The 22,219-nt window shown below is 32.9% G+C and overlaps 3 protein-coding genes across 5 annotated transcripts; 1 reads left to right on the top strand and 2 right to left on the bottom strand.

The window, feature by feature from the left end:
• Positions 1-1,379: 1,379 nt before the first annotated feature.
• Positions 1,380-4,705, bottom strand: LOC121261058. 2 transcript variants are annotated; one of them, XM_041163201.1, is made up of 3 exons: positions 4,233-4,705; positions 2,820-3,064; positions 1,380-2,349 (listed from the first exon to the last, which is right to left on the bottom strand). In XM_041163201.1, exons 2-3 carry the CDS (start codon positions 3,060-3,062, stop codon positions 1,711-1,713), a joined length of 882 nt encoding a protein of 293 aa, XP_041019135.1. In that variant the 5' UTR covers positions 3,063-3,064; positions 4,233-4,705; the 3' UTR covers positions 1,380-1,710. The 2 variants fall into 2 exon arrangements, with proteins under 2 accessions (XP_041019135.1, XP_041019137.1); XM_041163203.1 differs by having other exon boundaries at positions 2,820-3,022.
• Positions 4,706-8,503: 3,798 nt separating this feature from the next.
• LOC121261053 (nifU-like protein 3, chloroplastic) lies at positions 8,504-19,033 on the top strand. Of its 2 annotated transcripts, XM_041163193.1 has the most exons (5): positions 8,504-8,520; positions 16,188-16,379; positions 16,485-16,602; positions 17,204-17,502; positions 18,607-19,033. In XM_041163193.1, exons 2-5 carry the CDS (start codon positions 16,260-16,262, stop codon positions 18,796-18,798), a joined length of 729 nt encoding a protein of 242 aa, XP_041019127.1. In that variant the 5' UTR covers positions 8,504-8,520; positions 16,188-16,259; the 3' UTR covers positions 18,799-19,033. The 2 variants fall into 2 exon arrangements, with proteins under 2 accessions (XP_041019127.1, XP_041019126.1); XM_041163192.1 differs by lacking the exon at positions 8,504-8,520 and having other exon boundaries at positions 15,930-16,379.
• Positions 19,034-19,426: 393 nt separating this feature from the next.
• Positions 19,427-21,460, bottom strand: LOC121261054. Its single transcript, XM_041163194.1, has 4 exons — positions 21,348-21,460; positions 20,679-20,803; positions 20,366-20,537; positions 19,427-19,809 (listed from the first exon to the last, which is right to left on the bottom strand). The coding sequence occupies exons 1-4, from the start codon at positions 21,363-21,365 to the stop codon at positions 19,780-19,782; spliced, it is 345 nt and encodes a 114-aa protein (XP_041019128.1). The 5' UTR covers positions 21,366-21,460; the 3' UTR covers positions 19,427-19,779.
• Positions 21,461-22,219: the final 759 nt, after the last annotated feature.

The raw sequence follows: 22,219 nt of genomic DNA, 5'->3' as shown, positions 1-22,219 counted from the left end.
TTGAAAAAGTGAGTAAATACAGGATTCATATTAAAAAAAAGAAAACTAATTTTTTAACAGTGAATCTCACTCTTTTTCAAAACGATCATGCCACACACTATGATTATATGTAACATTACTCAAAATATAAAATCATAAAAAATGATCGCAATTTTATTATCCCATGTTTTGGAGAATATAAATGATCTTTTAGCAGTTTGTGCTAATTAGTTTTCATCAATTTATTTCCTGTAATTAAAATGAGATCAACTGCTATAAAGAAATTAAGTCGTATTCTGTCTTGTTACAAGGCTTTTAAATACAAACATTAGCATTCTTTTTCAGAACAAAAAAAAAAAAGAAATTACTGACATTAACATGAGATCTTACGCTGGCATTTATAATGAAAAAAAAAAAAAAAAAACACCGCTACATCACGCGGGGCTTAAGTTAAAGAATATATAGGAGCTACTCAAGTGCCAAATTAACACCGGATACCGCGTGATGGAAGCATATACACTCCTTTCCTTCGTACACGAAAGAAGTCCAAATTGACGTAGTTGGATAGAGTTAAGTTGACTAGGATGAGGCATTTAAAGGAATTTCCAGAAGCCTTTCGGAAATAAGGCGAGGAAATCTGCAGAAGATGGGAATTTGATTGTAAGAAAAGTTCCAAAGGAATTTGGAGACTGATTGTATCAAGGTAGAGTGAGGCCCAATTCTAATAAGCATTGAAACATTCTGCAGTTTTGGAGACCAAACAGAAGAGCTTGAGAGTTGAGATTATGAAATGATTGAATGGGCAGTTCAATCTGGGAACTTATCGATGAGTCTCAGAACACGAGGCCCAGTACTTGGTAACTGCATGCAAACCCAACGACCAAATTCCTTAAAAACTCTTGTTAACACACACCATCATGTAACATGTTGGTGGTGTTCTGTTCTGCCTCAAAAAAAAAAAAAAAGAAAAAAAGACTCTGGATTTGTCGTAGTTTCAACTTTCAACAGATAAGTGGGAGGCAGGTTTGAGCACTGAGTTCTACAATTTGCAATTTTGCTATAATGGAGTCGAAATAGAGACGGAATCGCATGATCACCTGAGACGTTTTACATAACAAGATGCGAAGCCATTTACGTTTCCAGAATGCTGCATCGGTCATTCAGTCCAGTTCCAGTGGATCCCTTCCCTTCGAAGAATAGCCACCAGAACTTGTAACACTCTTTTGGCCAACTCAAGCATGATGAGCGACTTTTGATCTGAAATCTTCTTGGTCACAATTTTGCTTCTTGTTCATTTTCCGATCGAAAGTCCTGATGCTTCTTGATCTGAAATCTACGTGGTAGACACTACTGCAGTTTGACAAATCCCTATTGTTTTGGTGCTCTTTGAGGCTGAACGGTTTTCATTTATACCATCTTTTTCATTGCATTCACTTCCCCATCTGCTCATGAAAGTACAAAGTTCTTTGTTTCCGAATTTAGACGGCTGCGTAAAGACATCAAATTGCTCACAATGCAGACACCCCATTGAACTATCAGACAAGACAAGCCAGGGGGCAAGCTTGGGAGTGACCTATTTACAACGATGTACACCCCACAACTAGGTGTGTTAATGCCATTTATTCAAGTAAGGTGACAACTAATTGAAGAATCTAAATGCGCGGACTGTGTAAATCCAGTGGTCCATGTAGAGTTGGAAGGATAAACACAAACAACTTCCCAGTACGTGTCCTATTTAAGCTTTAAACCTTGGAAAAGCCAATGTGGCCGTTCTCTTTCCTGATCGAATGTCGCACTGGAGCTGCTCATGGGGGTGGTGGGGTCACTGCAATCCTCTGCTCGATCAGATTTAAAAGAGGCAGATGAATCAAGGTGCCTAACTTTCTTATGGGATGACTGCCTAAATCCTATTTCAGGTTTGTTCGATTTCGAAGTCTTCGTGCTCAAGATACCACCAATGCTTAATGTCAGCTCCACTTCGCAATCTTCATCAGACCCGTCAATGCTCATCTTGTCAATTCTGTTGGGCCTCTGGGAGCTTGGCCCTGCTTGGTCTTCATCAATGGCACTGATTCCTGTTGAGATGTCTTCCTCGGCAGGCCTTTCAAGATCAAAACCCCTTGGCATTCTCACAGTCTCTCCAGAGCAACTGCCACTCCGCTCCCTTGAGCTTGGATCCTCTCTCAATCTCTGAAGACTGAAGTTCAATCCACAAGTGGTTTGTGTCGTTGGATGGCAGGGGTTAATGAAGTGAGAGTGATCTATATCTGAGTTAGTCGTGGAACTCCGATGTCTGTTTTGCTCGGGTTCTTTTTTCAGCTCTTCCATTAGCATCTTTTGCACTCTATAGAGCCTGTGAAGTTCACTTACCTGCAACTTTCACTTTGTTATTACACTGCCAACTTCCATCGACAACAAAGTCCTGCATTTACTGTGTTCAGTTGATAAATAAAAACTAGTACGATGCTTGAAAGGGTGAGGACATTTAAGGAGACAAGTCAATGTGTTTATAAATAGTTAATTAAGAGAGAATGATATGAATACTTTAAGAAGGATTAATTGGTTGGTGGGGCTCTTAGAAAGATGGACATCGTTGATAATGTGGCTCTGGTTGTTACAGCAGGAAACAAAGAGTTATGTTTAATATTGCTATTAATAACACCAGATAAAGGACTAAAAAAGTTGATTATGATGTCATTATACGCAATGATTTTAAGTAATTTTGCATTTTGCTATTGTGTCAGATTACGTTGATCATTGTAAAATTTGCAGAACAAAATCAATGCCGTCTTCTATTTCTTTGAAAAAGAGGGAATCTAGTAACTAGAGATTTTTGGTACCTGGTGTTTAAAGACATCTTCGTGCATCTGCATTGTCCTTTTGATGGGTTCTATGCTGTGCTGCTTTTCAAGCTTCTTGTCCATGGAATCCTCAAAGTTGTCCAGTCCGGTCCGGGAGCAGTTCCCCTTGATCAATCGACTATTCCGCAAACTATCCCAGTAATCCACACAACGAACTGTAAAGCTGCCGCTATTTGTTGAGGCTGCTAAGAGATTGATGGTGTATTCAATTTTAGTCCCCATGCCTGAAATAATAATACATTTTGAGACACCAGCCGGGGTTTATTTTGGCTTTGATAATAATGTTAGCAATAATAATTAACAAATTTTTGTAACAATTTTTCTGGAGATGATGATGAGACATCAGAAAAAGAGAAGCGAACAAGAAAATATATCCGGAACTGTCTTATCTGTTTGAGTTTCTGTGGGGTGGAGTGGGAGGAGCCAGAGTTTGGTTGACTCCAAGCCCCGGGTCCGATGCGAAATTCATGCATCAAGAACTAACGGAAATTAAGATCTGATTATGTTATCTCCAACCTTGTCACAATCAGATACGATTGCAAGAAACAGTTTCGAACCTTTCTAGCTAGTGAAACTGAAACTCATTCCTCCAATATTTCATGACTCACACTTGGCTTTAATTACTGAGAATTATCTTCAAGATTTTACCATGCAGTTCCCTTTGTTTCTACATAAATGAACTTGTGGGGGCGGGGCAACAGGGATTATTGAAATCTGGATAAGGAGAGCTCCGAGAGCATATTCCAACAGTAGGCAGACAAGGATGAAGGATGGAAAAGAAGATGGGATGTGTGCAATAGCTAGACCGAAAATGGCATGCGGGTCTGATCTCTTCCTGATCTTATCTCTCACTCACTCTCTCTTGTTGCCGGCCACCATCGCTCGCTGACAACAGTCATCTTCATCCAAGCTAGGAAAATTGCTCTCAGAAAGTGTCCACTTCCTCCCGTTTCTTCCAAAGGCCTTTTTGGCTGTGATTCACACCGCAGCCAAAAATATATATTTGATGATGCTCACGAATTAAAGGGACTCAAAAGCAAGGAAAATAATTTAATTACTAAACAGTGAAAGAGAATATGAAACAGAAAGAGCAAATTAAGGGGTTCAGTTGTTATAGCTAATATACTGTTTGAGAATCATCAATTTGAACTGTGAATTATTTAATAGAAAGATCCTTTTCACTTTCAAACTTGCTGCATATCTCTATGCATACGGCAATAAACACCACCAAATTAAATAGTCCCCAACCTCCATTAAGAGCAAATTAAGATGGAAGAAGCATTGATTTTATTATAAAATGCTATTATCACAGAGCACCCATAAGCACATTACTAAGGAAAACAAAAAAGAACTTGCATGAAAAGTCTTCACCCAACTTATAATTCGAGTTACCTTTGACATAAAATGGCGGCCAGATAGCACTGATTCTCTCCTGAGAGTCTCATTGAGCATCTTCCTCCCTCATGCCACTGCTTTCACCCATAAGTTGGTTTTCTTAATAAACTGGAACCAAAAGAATAACTAGCTTATAATTCCCTAGTGAGAACCCATGATTCATTTTTTCGAAGCATGGACGGAAGAATCTAAGCAGTGAAACAGTGATGAAGTTGGAAAAGGGCTCGTTGACACCTCTATACCAGCAAATCTCATGGCAGACCAAAACCTGCAGTCTCTCTACTTTGAGAGAACATAAAGCAACCCTCTCACTAAAAAAATCATAACCTTGATGTTAATAATTCAGGCTTGACAGGCTGTGAAAGACTAGGGAAGCAATGGGAAAAAAAAAAAAAAAAAAAAAAAAAGAAAAAAGCTGGCCTAGGCAATGTTCTGGTGTGTTTCTAATATTTTGAGAGAGAGAGAGAGAGAGAGAGAGCAGTTTTATATAATATATATATGTGTGTGTGTTTTGCACTGGAGCATGGGAGGAAGATCGGGAGGAGGGGGGCCACAAATTTACTTAATAAGAACAAATGACACTAGAAAACATATGAGCCAATGTAGGCCAGTGAACAAGATATTCCAGACAAAGTCTTGCAGACATCAAGATATATATGAATAATAAAAAGCTAGCTGGTGCTTCTTTCCTACAACACTACCAATCTTTTCCCATTGCTTTTTTTTTTTTTTTTTTTTTTAAAAAAATGTATTTTATCTCGAGGAAATTCAACCATTCATATATATATATATATCCAATTAATATTCCCTCCGTACTAAACAACCCTATCTAGGCCGGCCAGGGTTGTGATTGAGATTTCATGATCCGAGTACCAAGTTTCAGGCATGTTGGGATTCCACTGCTTCTGGTGCCTAACCTACCTTGAACTGCGCAAAAAACAGCTAATATTTGTAATTTTTTCCTCTACCTACGTCATGTAATGACTGACATCACGTACAATTGATTTTCTTCGGTTTGAAGTTTTATCTGCCTGGTTTGCTTTTTTCCCTCTGAGCTTTTACCCGCATCTAGAAATATGCTTCCGTACAGTTGAGCAGTAACTGTTGTTAAATATTTAAAAAAAAAAAAAGTTTTATTATTAAAAATTTATTATTATTTTTATATGTGTCCGATATTTAATTATTATTTTTTAAATAATTATGTGACATATACATACTTTATAACTTAATATTTCTATACAAAGATACACTACAAGAAAGACGGACTTTTGTGATTATTTAATTGCAGCGAAAAGATCATTTGTGATCAAAACAGACTCATTTTGACTGTAAATAGTCATTTTGTTGAAAATAACTGACAACAAATAAGCAGTTTTCTTGTAGTGATATTGTTTCTTGATTAATGTAAATCATGCATACACGAAAAGAAAAAAGTACTCTTCGCACTTTCTATATTTTTTTCGTTCGATTGCTGACTAAAAATTAAGGATCACTCAAAATTTAAATTTTTCACGTATACGCCTGAAGAATATTGGATATTTATATAATATGGCACGTTATTTATCTAGTTATTTTCATAATTAAAGCTGCGTTTAGATGTTGAACTGAGTTGAGTTGAGTAAAAATGATAAAATATTTTTAAAATATTATTTTTTAATATTATTATTATTTTAGAATTTGAAAAAGTTAAATTTTTTATTATATTTTGGGTTGAAATTTGAAAAAATTATAATAATGAATTAAGATGAGTTGAGTTTGATTTAATTTCCAAACGTAGCCTAAATCTCATTAAGAAGACTATAAGGCAAAGTTAATTAAAGAAAACAAATTAGAAACGAACCCCATTAAATTATCATGATCAAGGAGTAGATCAAATTAACGTGGTTTTTTTTTTTTTTTTTTTTTTTTTTTTTTTTTTTTTAATAAGGGAATATTTAACGATCGAGTGTTTAAAAAGTTTCCAATTAGAATAACAAGAGAAGTAAAAATCATTGAGATTGGAGATAAAGATGGGAAACTTTAATTCCCACGCATGCATCGCTTTCTTTCAAAAGCCTAAAGGCTGGGCCAAATTAAACATACCTGCCAAAACATATGTATGTGTACATATATATATATATATATATCCTAAACCTCACAACACTATGAGGTTCGATCCAAGGATACATATGCATCTATTATATTATAATAAGTGACTATCTAATTATGATAGTAACTTTTATTTTTCCGTTAACTTTTCTTGTTTTTCAGTTAAGCCATGTTTTATCAGAATGTCCTTAAAATCCTTGATCATTTGACGTATAGCTCCTTTATAGAATTTAATGAAGGATCATGTTTTATCAAATGGCCCTTAAGACCCTTAACCATTTGACATGTAGTTCCTTTGTATAATTTAATGAAAGATCATGTTTTACCAAAAAACCCTTAATACCCTCATGGCGTACATGAATTGATGTCTCTTTTTTATGTCATCTTTGTTCTGATAGTGTACTTATTTTCCTTTCTTTTTGTTTCAATTTTTTTAAATAAAAAATTAATAATATTTTACTATTATATAGAGAGTAAATAGATAATCCAATATAGATGCAGACCAATACTCATACTTTGTTAAAGTTTAGATTTTTTTTTAATTTTGATTTTTTATCTTTCTTTAACATTATATTTTCTTTTTCCAGACAAATAAGTTATTGACTTTTTCACTTTTTTATTTATTTAAATAATTATATCAGATGCAGTCCAGGTCATTTCCCTAGTGTGTGTATATATATAGACATACATATACATCCACATGCATCCAACCGCTAGTTTGCTTTTTACACACTTTAAAGTTTGTGGGCATGCATGTCTTCCCCTTGTCTTCTACTTGTTTATAATCCTAAGGTAACATGCGTTTTGGCCATATATATGTACCCTCCCCGGCCCCATTGCTAGCTCCAAACATACATACGACACAACACGCGTGCAGTACTAATATTCATGCACGCGCGCAAGCTAGCACATATGCATGATGGTATGCGATTGCACACTGCAGTTGCACAACTGGATTAATTAAGGTTAATTAAATGTGTTAATTGAATACATTCTCACATTAAATTAAATTAAGTAGTACTCGATCGTAGAAATTACTAATATATAGTTGGTGGAGATCACTATATATATATATATATATGTATATGTACGTATATTGCTCGCTTAAATTCATGGACCTCCATATATATTGCTACTTTTCACTCTAAATTTTGTTATTTTCTATCATATATAGTGTGTGATGATATGTTATGTTGTAAGTCATGATTTATTGATCTATAAACCACTTAAATATTGTCATCCCCTTAGAATGTGTCACATCTCTAAACATGATTGAGAATGGCAGATTAAAATGTCGAAAAGTCTTGAGTACTCTATCCAAATTTATGGATCTCAATTGATCTCAAGTGGGTAAAAATAAATAAATAAATAAATAAAACGTGCCCTACAGTATTTATTGAAAGTAGTGTAAAATTCATTTTGTGTGTCTACTCTAATTAAGTTAATTTAGGTAAGAATTTGAAGAGCGGTTTTTCAATTTCTTAAATAAAATATTTTTTTCTCGTTACACCATTAATAATAACACGGCAAGTTTTTTTAATTACACAGTTTTCACGAGACTGGAATTAATAATTAGATCGATCGATCGAGTACCTTATCGTAGAACTAGAAAGTCAGATCTGGTGGATGTGTTTAGAAATATGTGAGGACAATAAGATATATACTAGTCTGCATGGTACGTACGACTTGAAGAGTCGACATAATAATTGTGCATGGAAAAAAGAAGAAAAACTTGATAAAAAACAAATAATAAAAGAAACTTCTTAGCCTGTCTTTGAGGATCTTGACACGACCTAATTAACGTAAACCTTTAGCCCATGCAGGTGCATTAATCTGTATATGTCAATATAATGTCTCAATATTTCTTATATATACCTATTTAATTATTATTTATTTGTTTGATTGTTTGTTTGTTTTAAATTCCCGTTATCCAATGATCTTATCGTCAAAAATGAAAGGTGGCAAATTGTCTTGCAGGTTCTCTGGGTTGGTTTCCCAGTTTGATAAGATTGTAATTTTGGATATTTTTTTGGTTTTTTGGAAGTTATATTAGTTTTGATGTCTGGGTTTTGGACCTTTTGATTATTTGTATCTCCCAGACGTCTTGATATAATGTCATAATTTTCTTCTGCTACAAGTAAGTGTAATCAATAAAATTGAGGTATCGCCATCCTTCTTACAAGAGAGAGAGAGAAAGGTGGCAAATCCCATTTTTGTTCCTTAAATCAATTATATATTAAGACGTTGCATATATATCATTGGACGTACGTGTTTGTTTAGCCTAGCTATTTGTTAACATGGTAATTAGATCGATCTATATAGGACCTTCATTCAAAATCATGAATTATCAAATCTTTAAGAAGTTCGTACGTGAAAATTACTCTACATGAAGGTCAAATTACTTTGGTAGATTCCGATCGAGGACGTCGATCTTGATGATCGATCGTTATCTCAATCCCACTTATATATGATTCTTTTAGACTTACTAATTAAAAAAATATGCATTTATTGCATATATAAGATTAATCATGATATGATCAATGATTCCCTTAAACGGGTTTTTATAATATGCAGATCAGAAATAACACGTTAAGACGGCCATACAATATTATGGGCGGTTTGGGTTGGCCATGCGAGGCATTCACATGACAAATAAAGCCACCGGGACCCAGATCAAATATTTTAAAATAAAAAGAGAGAGAGAGAGTCGGAGAGAGCGAAATAATTTTCACTTCCCTTTTTTCTTGGAGATCTCTGACAAAGTTACCCAAATCTTTTAATATGAAGAGAAAAAGAAAACGTGGGGAGATACAAGAAAAATATGCTTTTGTTTTTAATAGATAACTGTTATAGATATAAAGAGATTATATAAAAGTAAATCTATAAACTTACGTGACTTTACATACTTATATATTAGATTTACTTTATATTAAAAATAATTTTATAATCTGATGTACTATTGTATCAAGTTATGCCAGTTTATAGATTTACTATTATGTAATCCATTTATAACTAAAGTATTTCTCTTTTTACTAACTATGACGAATTAAGGAATCTTTTTATCCGCAATATTTTGGTACTCATGTGATGTATTAATTAGTAAGGATCATAAATTGCAGGGTAGGGGGACACACTATGCGCGCGGCTGCCTAGGATGCATATATTAATTGCGTTGAAGAGATTGATCTTGGCATGGCATGGCTGTAAAACTCGATGCATGCAATTCTTTGGTATAATTAAGAAGCTGGATCATGTTCTAAATCTTATAATTTGTTGTAATAATCTCTATCTCTTATCAGATAATCCCAAAGTCTGACCAGATGCTAGCTAGCTAGACCTGTAAATATTTATTATTAGATACGCGTGAAATGAAATAAAAAATAAAAAATAAAAAATAAACCTACTAGTATAGTCTTTTTAAATATTAAAAATAAAATCTAAGCATGAGATATCCTTGTAAGACCAAAAAAAAAAAAAAAGGTGTAAAATTCTAAAAGCCCCATGCAGGAAAAAATATTGGTGCATATATATGCGAAAAAGTCCAAGGTGCACAGTGCACTTTTATCTCTTGATTAGGAATGCTGCGCGCTGAAAGAATTGCTCTAACAAAATAATAAAGGCGTGCTCCTCATGATCATGGACATATATGGTACGTACAGCTAGGGAATCTCATCAGCTAGCTAGATAGATCCATCCTGATGCATGAGTAAAGTAAGGGGGCCGAGGCAACAAAATGGAAATAATAGAAGTGACGGAATCTCCAAGCAGTCGTACGATCAAACACACTTGAATTAAGTTGCTTTGAAATGGATTGGAATGAGCACGCGTTGTAGCCTAAACAAGGCACAAGCCGCAAGAAAGTCGACCCCGGCCCCATGCATGCATGCATTTATCCCCAGTACTGATCCACAGCCCCTCCCCCACTGGACACCCCCTTTTTTTTTTCTTTTTTTTTTCCATCCCCATTTAACACTCATCAATCATCAACCACTGCCACCTTCACTCCCCAAAAGCACAAGTTTCTCCCACCCCAATTGGTCATGGTTTCTCTCATCCCAATGATCTATATATCTCTCTTTCTGCATCCATCCCAATACATGATCCACTATTAATATTACTCCAGTTTCTTAATTTCTCTAATATTATTGCATGCTTTCGATATTTTTCAAAAGTTGCTGCGTAAGGATAAAATATACCATCATATATAGCATCTTTTCATGCAGTATGTGATATAAAATATCGAAATGATCTAACACCACATGTTTGGAAATATTGTTTATTGAGTAGTGATACATATACTTACAGTTTTACTTATATTTTGATTCATAAGACTCATTTTGTTAGATTTTTTTTAAATTTAAATTTCAACATATTAATAACCGACATATGAAAAAATACGTTTTTTTGTAAGTTTTTCTTAATTAGTACATTTAGCATTTTTCTTGTTTATTTCCTATAAAAGATTTGTTTTTCTTGTAATTAAATCTTTCCTCCAATAAATCCTGAAAGTAATATTATTCCACTAGCTGAGACCATAGCCCTCGGTTTTTATATTTATTTGAATGGGAATCTGGGATGCATGAAACTAGATGCCATCGAAGGAGAGGAGTTGGCATGGTGAGAAGTAATAATCTTGGTTAAAGAATAAAAACCATTCTTTCTTGGCAGGCATGAACCTCTTTACATATCTAAGTTTATCTTATATTTTTCTTTATCTGACAATCATGTGTTGGTTTCTAGCTGTCCACAATTAAGGACCACAACGAATAGAAAAGCCCCTCCTGTCAGATATTATTCAAAGTTTCATTAACCCGGCTAGCTATATATAAATTAGGGTTGTTTCGCAAGCCTCATTTGTACTTCATGAATTGCAGCCATACAACAGATCAAGGACCCCATTCTAATAAAATAAAAACATGTCAATATCATCGTGTACCTTACGCGCGCTAGTGCCCTTCGATACCGATACCTTGGATAGTTGAAGTAGTACTAAAAACCAATGGCTTACGCATGCAGGGAGTACAGTCATAATCCATAGATATAGGAAAGGGGCAAGCATCGCTTTGTATTTTGGGGTCTTTCGAAACGGGTCACATCTCTAACTTACTAGGTGATATTTGACCTAACACTTGTCGCGTACCCCCACCATCAAAGCTAGCTGTTTGGTTACCATTATATATCATCATGTTTTGGAGAATCTAATGGTCACAGCTTCCTGATTTGACAAAGGTGGTTAATTAGAATACGAATGAAGTGATTGACACTCAGTAAACTCCTGCCAGCATTATAAATAACCAGAGCATGCTGGCAGGAGTTTTTTCAACTGCAAATTCTTTTAAAAAAATTTATTCTCTAAAAAAAAGAAAAATATCACTTTGTTCATTTAATTTATATTCTCATTTTGACACATTTATATTTTAATTTTTTTTACTTAATAATTAAGAAAGTAATTATTAATGTATTGATATTTTTTATATATTTTTAAAATATTTTAAAATAATAAAAAAAATTAAAAAAAATAAAAATGAAATGAAATGAATTGAGCGGCAGTCAGTAGAGTAACATCACTCCTAAATAATCCCAAAAAAATTGATATTATTATTTTATACTATATTTAGTCTCGTTTGTTTTCACAGATGAGATAAAATAAAATGAGATGAATTGAGATAAAAGTTAAAAATGAGATAAAATGTTATTATAAAATATTATTTTAATATTATTTTTGTTTTAGTATTTGAAAAGTTGAATTATTTATTTTATTTTATGTAAAAATTTAAAAAAATTGTAATAATTAGATATGATGAGAATGACTATGAAAACAAACGAAATCTTAGTTTTATAAAACTTATTTTTATAATATAATGTATTGATCACGTGAGTATATAAATTTATTTTATAAATTTAATTTATAGTTAAAATAATTTTTTTATTATTTAGATTGAAAAGTGACGTCACATTCATTTTTTTTAAAAAAAATTCTAACCAAGTATTAATTGATACAATGATCATTAAAATTCATTGAGATATATGAACAAATATGTCATTAAGAAAAATTCGATTTACAGTCATGAGTGAACGATTGCATATATAGTCTCATTGATAAATAGATATAAAAAAAAATTATCATTTTTAAAAACATATTATTATAATTTTAAATTTTTTTTAAATATAAACTAACTCTAATGTTTATTTTAGGTCAAATCATTTTTTTTTATAGAACAATATATAAACTAACTCTAATGTTGAAATGCATGTAACGACGACAACATGTGTCGAACAGCGAATCCGCAAGGGATCGACACTCGTACTGATGATATATATAACATGATTAAGTAGTACTAGCACTGTTCCATCATTTATTGACCCAAACAAACGATTTAAAATCTCCGAGACAGCTCCATGATCTGGCGGCTCGAGTTTTTAACCAAGACAAGGATACAGATCGTCATCGATTTGCACTTATGATAGAGTAATAGTAGAGAAAATTATTATAATAGTATATACTTTATATTTATTATATGATTACTTTTAATTCTTTATTTTTTTATTTTAGAATTGAAAAATATGTAATCTAAATAATACCACATCATATATACAAAATGATTACTTTCAATAATAATTTTTATCTATATTTATTTTTCTGATAATACATCAGATCAAATTATTGACCAAACGTCCGTGACACACCTTCCCAGCTTGCTAGTCTTTTTTAATCTTTTTCTTCCTTTCTTTAAAAATGGACCCACAAAATTAGAAGATAATACCAAAAGCTTGAAAAAACACATTATATATCAAATAAAATAAAATAAAATTAGGATCACTAACAAATAAATGAAGGGTCTAATTAATAAAGAAAGCGTCATTGATCTTAAGAACGATAATCCAATAATACAAGCTCTATTTTCAAGTTGTTGTATAGATCAACATATTTAGTATAATACTTACGTGATATAATTTGATTTGAAAGATAAATTTTAAAATTTAAATTTATAAAATTTAAATCTTATAAATTAAATTTTATATATCATTAATTAAATTATGTTGTATATATACAGATATTTAAAAATAGAATAACTCATCCAATAATCTTCTTGCTCAAGTTTAATTCCCACATTCAATGCATCAGATTCGGAGTATGACTTCCCAACCAATCACAATAAATAAATGCCAAACAAAGATTTTTAAATCGGTAGAAGATTTTTATAGGATCAAAAGGAATCTCTCTAATTTTGTCAGGCTTAAAGTTAAAGCTTATCTTCTCTGGATCGATCCAACACCCTTTGTTCTAGTGCATCTTTTATTATTATTATTATTATTATTATTAGAAAATTATTATAGATATAAAAAAAAATTATATAAAAATAAACACACAAATTAATATAATTTTATGACATCTGTTAGATCCATTTTACGATAAAAATAAATTTATAATCTGACACACAATATCAAATCACGTTAATTTATAAATTTATTTTTATATAATTTTTTATAGTAAAAGTATCTCTCTTAATATTATTATCATTTGATCTCCCAAGCTAGCTAGCTCGTTTTGTATTCGACCCCCAATTATTGATGTCAACATTATTCTTTACTTAATTCTGATCGACCAGTGTTCACAGCTCGCCATTTTGAGACAAAAGTGGATGTACGTGTTAGCTAGAGAGCAAAGAGCATCATTTTAACATGTAGTTAGCCTGGACAGCTTAGCCCTCAGCTTAAAAAAAAAAAAAAAAAACATTGACCTCTTACGTACTGTACTCTCATTTTTTTATTTTATTAAAAATATATATTAATTTTCAAGTCTTTTATCGACATATCTAATTGCATGTTTGGGCAGCGTTCTCGACACAGCTTGTACATTCGAAAAGTAGATCAGTCGCCTTTGTTCTATTTTTTATAATTGCAGATACTTGTGATGAATTGTTTACTAGTTTACAAAATGATTCAGAAAAGTAGGTCTGGGGATCAAATATCACATGGAGGCAACTTTAGCTATGGCGGGATTGTATTAAAAATTGATCCAGGGAAGGAACAGACAAGAATCGTAAGCTTGATTGCAAGTGTCTCAAGATCAGGATGATGATCTCTCTGTTTTAAATGAAAAATAAATAAAAGAAAAAAGAATTATAGCTATGGACAAGGAAGGTCAGTGCATCATGTCCATGCATGTGTTAGCTAGATAGATCATGGGTTTGCTACTCATGTAACTTATATTAACATGTAGGGTGCTTCTACTCAGTTGCATGATTTTGTCCCCTCAAATGTACCACTAGTGCAACTGTACTCTTTGTTTTTTTGCCCTTTTTCTTTTAAATATTTTTTAAACATTTTTAAACATTAAAAAATAAAAAATAAACCAATTTATTACTAATCACTTCCTTAATCATTAAAAAAAAATTAAAATATCCGAGAAATAAATTTGAAGGGACAAATTAATCATGGGACCAACTATCATTTTCCTAGTATTTTGTTTTTTGAATCAATCATTTTCCTAATATATATGATGGTGAAATGTTAGGTACTCTTGCATGGGTTGTCATGTCAAGGTGGAAATAAAAAAATGGACAGTTACCTATTTCGTGGAAACAACCAATAGAATGGCACTTGGCAATTAATTTGATAAATCATTTTTTAAGACTCAAAATTAATAACAAACAATATGGAAAAAGTAATGTTAGATATAAGTTCTAAATGTATAAGCTTTACATAAGACTTTTGTAAAAAAGTGGGTCCCATCAAGAAAAATGAGTTTTTCATAGTTTTCCATTATAAGATCCATTTTTTTATAAAAAGTTTATATAAATTTGTATATTTAAAACTTGTATATATAATTTCTCGGCTGGCTATAGAAATCCCACTTCATAGCATGCAGTACTAACTAGATAATGGTTTTTTTTTTTTTTTTAGGTTAATTAGATAATGGTTTTGATGGTACCAAAAGCCAATCTTTATTTATTTAATTTTTTTTTTTGGAGCAAACTGATGATACAGGTATAGCTCTACCAACCCTTTTGCAAGATGAAACCCAACATTTTTTTAGAGAGTGAAAAAGGATATACGAAGTCTGTTCATATGGGCTTTGGGCTGGGGTATTCTATAGCTACCCACCAAAACTTGGCGCAAGTGGTCTAAGTAGTTAGGATCCCTCTTCTGCCAGTCTACCCACCAAAATAATCTTTATTGAGAAAATTAAGATTGGCATGTATAGACTTGGGACAATAAGTAATTTTATTCATCAGTTACTATTCACTTTCACACTTATAGTTTTTTTATTTTTTGTTTTTTTTTCATAGGATGTGAAAGTATTTTTAATAGAGTGTAGAGTATGAGATAGTGAATAGTAACTGATGAAAAAAATTTTTCTGAGACAATAATATTCCGAGATAAAAAAATATGGGGGAAAATAAAACTCGAAAATTGAAATGAGTAAACTAATAATATAGATGACACACATCCCATGGATCCTGTGGGTTTGTAGGGAGTAGGGAGGCCATATTGTTTGGGCCAGGACGCCTTTAAGGCCCGGAGCACTTCTATGCTTTTAACAGAGAGAGAGCGAGAGTGGGGAGGGATTTTGTGTCCCATCCAATCCCCCGACGTGGCTTCATTTCTCTTCAGTAATCTGTATAGCATAAGCAAACTCGGATTCTATCCTCAACTCGTGGGGAAAGGAAAAAGTAAAGGAACTCAAATATCGGTTGGCAGTTTTCCCAGTTTCGTTTTATCATATGATATCATCTGCCAATCACAAAACACTTACCACCAACATCTCCGGCCACCATTCCTGCTATAAAGATCATAACTTAACTACAAACAAAGTGAAGAGAATTCCAAATCTGTATGGGTTTCCTTGATTGTTTTTAGAGAGAGAGAGAGAGAGCAAATTGGTATCGTGGAACTCTCCTCCTATAAGTGGATTTTCCACTCCTTCACTCAATGGTGGGTGCATTCTCAACCCAAGCACAGGGTCTCAAAGCAACACCACCCACTACTGTACCTAGCTCGTCTCTTTTCCCATCTGAAAGGATTTCAGCTGCCAACTTCTCAGTCTTCAAGGTCTTCTCTACTCAGTTCACAGTTCCATCCATATGGTTTTTTCTTTTTCTTTTTTGCAGTTCATCATGGTTCATTGACTCACTCAGTTTTGTACGCTCTCTCTAGAACCCCATTTCAGATTGCAGAGGATTCTCTTCAAAAAACTGTAATTTCCTTAGAGGTCAATTCCATGCCAGATACTTTCTTGGGTACTTTTCGAAACGTGCTCGACGAAATCGAGCAGGTGAGTTCAATTGAAATACTCAATTGAAACTCCAAATATTGTTAAATTTATATCAGTTTTTGTTCTGCTCGAATAAGCTACCTTTTGGTTGCTGTAATGAAGTAAATCTCGAGACTCGGAACTATGCGGGTTTCAAATTTTTGTTTAATGGCAACTGCTGTTCTTATGGAACTTTAACGCAAATCCCTTAAGAATTGAGATGATAAGGACTAAGAACACTTCTGTAATTCAGAAAGAAAGATAATCTGCTCTAGTTGAAAGAAATTAAAAAAAAAATGATGATATCGTCATTTCACATAGAAAGTGAGCCTTTTCTCTAGTTTCATTAAGCTTCTTTCGTTTCTTCTTCAAACAAAGAGAATATTTCTATGCTTAGGAAAAGTGAGAAAATAAAATGAGTAAAGATTTTGAATCATACATCAACCTTAACCATACCAAGCAACAATTTTATAGTTTAATTTAAGGCAAGGTTCCATTTATTTATAGTAGTAAGAAAGTTTCATTTATTGAAACTATTAAGAGGAAAGAAAGTTATTGAGATCTGATTTAATAAGAGATGTGATCGAAGTTTTGAAATTGGCATTATTTTTCACTATTGAAGGGCTTGTGGTTTCACCAACCTGTGTCCTTCCATTAACTGAAGAAAATGTGGAAAAGATTTTGGAGGAAGTAAGGCCAGGTTTAATGGCCGATGGAGGGAATGTGGTTTTACACGAGATTGATGGCCTTGTTGTGGTACTAAAGCTACAAGGAGCATGTGGGTCATGTCCGAGCTCAACTATGACACTAAAGATGGGGATTGAAACTCGGCTTCGAGATAAAATTCCAGAAATCATGGCCGTGGAGCAGATCGTAGACACCGAGACGGGGCTTGAGCTTAATGAGGACAACATCGAAAAGGTTAGACAATGGACCTCTAGTTTACATCGTGTATGTGCTTATTAAATCTTAATAGAGTAAATAAATAGGTTGTTTCCTTAACACCTGCCCTCACAATGCCTTTGCAAATTGCAATCCATACAGTTTGACACATGGCATTATTTTGCCATTTTTATACAAGTAGGTGAATGACAAGGGTAATTCATGATAGATCAGGGTTGCAATTACTTACAAGATGTATGAGGTTGTAGTTACCATATTGACTTCCATGTGGTTGTTTATATTGCCCAATTTTACCCAGTACACCTGATACCTACCACAGAATCTGGATTATCACATAAGTTCTTAAACTAAAAGCAATTTATAATGGAAGTCACCATGAATCTTGCATGGGAGTTAAAAAAAGGAAATAGATTAGAATAACACAACTTACACATCAGTCTAATTCATTCCGTTTTATGTACTTTCCCAACCATCTCATGCAATTACTATTTTTGCAACAACCGACTGGGACTGCAGAGCAAAACTTCTAGATAAACTAGATACAACCCAATGTCCACTTGTAGAATGAACTAGTCAATTGAAGCATAAGTCTCACATGTATAATGAGTTTTAAAGCTGCGTTTGGATGTTGAGCTTAGCTCAGTTCTTTATGAATAGTAGTGAGTTGAGTAGTGGAGAGAGTTATGTGGGGCCCATCTAAACTGAGCTTAAAGTGTGTTTGAATGTTAAGATGAGTTTAGTACTTTTTATAGAAAGTTGAAAAAGGTTGTGTGTCCCACGTATAAAGATGTGTTAAGTTGAAAAATATTGTAGGTCCCACGTGTGAGGAGGTTTTGAGTTGAGATGAGTTTAATAATTTGAGAGTTGAGAGTGTGGATGTTAGATTCAATTTAAAATTAAATTGAACTCAGCTGAGTCTTGCAACCAAACGCAGCCAATTTTCAAGTTAATACTCGGCAATAAGTTGTCAAAGTTTTTACTGTATGCTGCTTACACATGTCTCTGTAATGGATATGGTCAATAATCAGTCTCTATCATACTTTTTTTGGGGAGGGGGTGATAATTCAGTCATTCAAGGCTCAAGTTGGCTATTTGCTTTCTTTTTCTTTTTTTTATTTTCAGGTTCTTTCTGAGATTAGACCATACCTCGCGGGCACAGGAGGTGGGATTCTTGAACTTGTTCAGATCAATGACTATGTTGTCAATGTTCGGCTTAGTGGACCTGCTGCTGGAGTTATGACAGTCCGTGTTGCTCTAACACAAAAGTTGAGGGAAAAAATACCTGCCATTGCGGCTGTCCAGCTCATTGAATGACATGTATACTGAAAAACATATAGGATGTTTTGCCTTCTTACTTTTAAGCAAGTTTTGATTTATGCTTTCCATTTACCTCAGGATGTAAGAAAATGAGCTGAGGGGTATTAAGTAATTGCTTAAAACTTCAATATTTCTTGACGGTCTAATAGTACCATCGAAGGCCATAACTCGTGCACTATATTTATTGTGGACATACTTTCCAAGCAGTTGTGATTTCAAACCCAATTTTTTCGGCCATGCTGATTCATGATATTTTAGTTGATTTTATTAAAGACAGGCTCTCAAAGGAAGAGTGCTTTAAGGTTCAAGGGATTACATAGAGCTCAAAATGATGGTGGCAGACTACTCCATATGAAAATATAAAGGCAGGTTTTCATTTCATTCTCAAATTTTTTTTTTTTTTTCTGGTTGGTGCTCTAAAGGCTGATTTTAAGTGGAAATGTGCTCATAGAAAGTTATCAAAGCTAACCTTAAATGTAGGCATAATTAAGCTTTAAATGAAGGTTTTTCGTGTATGATTGATTTAAGAAGCTCTATGGCCACTTTTATCTAGCTGCGGGCCGAGAAGAAGATTAAGGGGATTCAGTTTTCACTGGCTGAAAAAGTATTGTAACAGAGCATTAAGAGAATCCATTTTCCCTGGCACAATTACATTGCAGAATAATGGTCTATAATACAACATGATGGCTGGTTAAAAGTGTATTGTAGCCACTTTAAGAGAAACGTTTATACATATCATTCTATTCAAACATCAAAAAAAGGTTTTTCTCTGCCACTAGTACTCATCATCTTCATCTCTTGATCGAATAAATCTCCTCACAACAGCACTTACAGCCCAAAGAAACAGAAACAGAGCTATGACTTCAAATCCACCTCCAATGCCAATGGCAGCACTTGGACCAGGTGCAAAGAATGAAAATGGTGACCAACCCCAGCCTCCAAAGAAAGGTGCACCATAACCGTAACTGTACCCACCAACTAAAGGCTGTTGTGAGGGTTGATATAAATTCAATCATCTCAATAGACCGCGGATAATAACTTGCTTATAATCTTATGTAGTTAAATTCCTTTAGATAAGGACAGAAAATTCAAAGGAGCATCTTGGTTAAAAATTCTAACAGTGATCCTACGCAGGCTGGATTAAACAAATTCAATAGAATATCTATTACATGCCTGATGGACTTTTGAAAGCCATGTTCAGTATTGAATACTGGTACTAATATCATCAAGAACAGAAGATGTGGTTCGTTGATCAAGAGGACATTCAACATCATTTTTTTTAACATGTGAGGCAATATATGTGGCTGCAGCTTCAAGTCAATGTCAGGCAACTTGATACCGGAATATGCTTAATAACACTCGTGACAGAAACAAGCACATAAATTAAAGGAAAAAAAAGTTCGAACCTTTGAGTCCACACTATGCTCACATTTGACGTTATAATATAAATTAAAAGATTAAATTCATCACTTCCCCTCAAAGCTACTTCCCAACAAATCTAATAAATTATAGAGGGTGCCACAACCAATTGCCTAATTTGAATAACAGAAACAGAGTAATTCGAGTTACCTAGAAGTGTTGTTGATTCTGGGGACTGACCGGGGAGCCGATGGCCGGAAAGCCTGGCCGCCAACTCTTCCACCAGTCTTGGCAATGCGTCGTAAACTGAGCCCAGTGTCAACACCCCAGCTGCCAGAGTCACTACGGCCAACCTTGCGAACTGGTTGTTACCCTTCCTGGGAAAAAACCGAATACCCAACACAATTTTTTTAATAAATACTTGTCAAAAAGCAGATCAAAGCAGCTGAAAAGAAAATCGGAAGATACCCAGTCGAAGAAACTACCAAAAAATCTGTGATCGAGTTTGGAGACATTACCGTCGAGAATCTTGGTGGTCATGAGGTGGGTATCTGCATGAGATAGTTTTAACAGGGTATAGAATCTTTGTATTGGGTTTGTTAGAAGGTGGAGTACTGAGGGTGTTGGTGAGGAAGCTTTGCTGATAGCACTCATTGGATTAGCTTTTTCCGATAAGAACTTAGTTATTGAACTATAAAATATATCTCATTAGAATAGCTATATTAATATTTAGAATATAACTATAATAACTTCTAAAATAATTTTTAAATTTAAAAAATATTATTTATTCATCAAATCTATTTTATATCATTTATTTCTCTCTCTTGAGGTCTCTATCAATATCTCTCTAATTTCTATTTTTAACCCATAATTTAATTAGAATATAATTACTAATTAATATATAATATTATAAATAGTAAAATATGATAAAATAAATAATTTCATAATTAAAAAAATAAAATATTTTTAAAATTATTAATTACTCATGAATAAATAGATAATCTAATATAAAAATTTAATATGAATAACTAAAGTCAAATTCATATTTATTATTTTATTGTCATATAATAAAAAAATAACTATTCTAATGTAGAAATTTATGTAAATGAAATAGTTAAAAATTAAATTTATCTTATATTCATTAAAAATATACTCTAACTTTAACTAATCTAACGAGAATACTCTAAAGAGGAGACTATAGACATATTTGTTGTTGGCAAACTACCTATAACTAACAGCAGAACCTTTCAAGGATAAGTTATTATTATTATACTATTATATATACACATGCGTACATGTGTGTAAAAGGGTAAAATATTATTCAGCATGCAATATATATTATTAATTAAGAAATACTTTAAATACGAAATTTTTTTCATAAAAATAAATTTATAAATTTATGTAACTTAATATGATACATTAGATTATAAAATTATTTTTATTATAAAATAGATATAACTTATTTATTATATAAAATTATATCAATTTATAAATTTACTTTTATGAAATTTCTACGCAGTTATAACACTACTATTTACTTGAAAGTTTACAATGATTTGAAGGTGCCCTCTAGGAGAAATTGATATTAGTGCAAAACATGGTTATCTAATTAATTTCTTCTGCAAAAAAAAAAATATTTATTGAGACTCAAATGATTAATTGGGATGCCATTGTAAATAAAGTTACCAAGGGTTGATTTTTTTTATTATATTTTTTATTTTTCTGGCTGAGGGGTGAATAATGTGAAAACGTGATTATTGATCGATTTAGAGCTCATTTGGGTTCGGGAGTATTTTATCTAATCTCATCTCATTTCATTATTATAATTTTATTAAATTTTTACATAAAATATAATAAACAATTTAACTTTTTCAAATCATAATTCAACTATTTCAAATCTTAAAATAATAATAATATTAAAAAAATAATATTTTATTTAATTTTTAACTTTTATCTGAAATTATCTCATATCTTCTTCTTCTTCTCCTCCTCCTTCTCCTGTTGCTTCTCCTTCTCCTCCTACTTCTTCTTCTTCTCATTCTCCTCCTCCTACTGCTTC

The sequence above is a fragment of the Juglans microcarpa x Juglans regia genome, chromosome 4D (assembly GCF_004785595.1).
Source record: "Juglans microcarpa x Juglans regia isolate MS1-56 chromosome 4D, Jm3101_v1.0, whole genome shotgun sequence".
In the NCBI taxonomy this organism is placed as follows: Eukaryota; Viridiplantae; Streptophyta; class Magnoliopsida; order Fagales; family Juglandaceae; genus Juglans; species Juglans microcarpa x Juglans regia.
The sequence above is the reverse complement of the archived record's forward strand: the minus strand, read 5'-3'. Positions and strand labels throughout refer to the sequence as shown.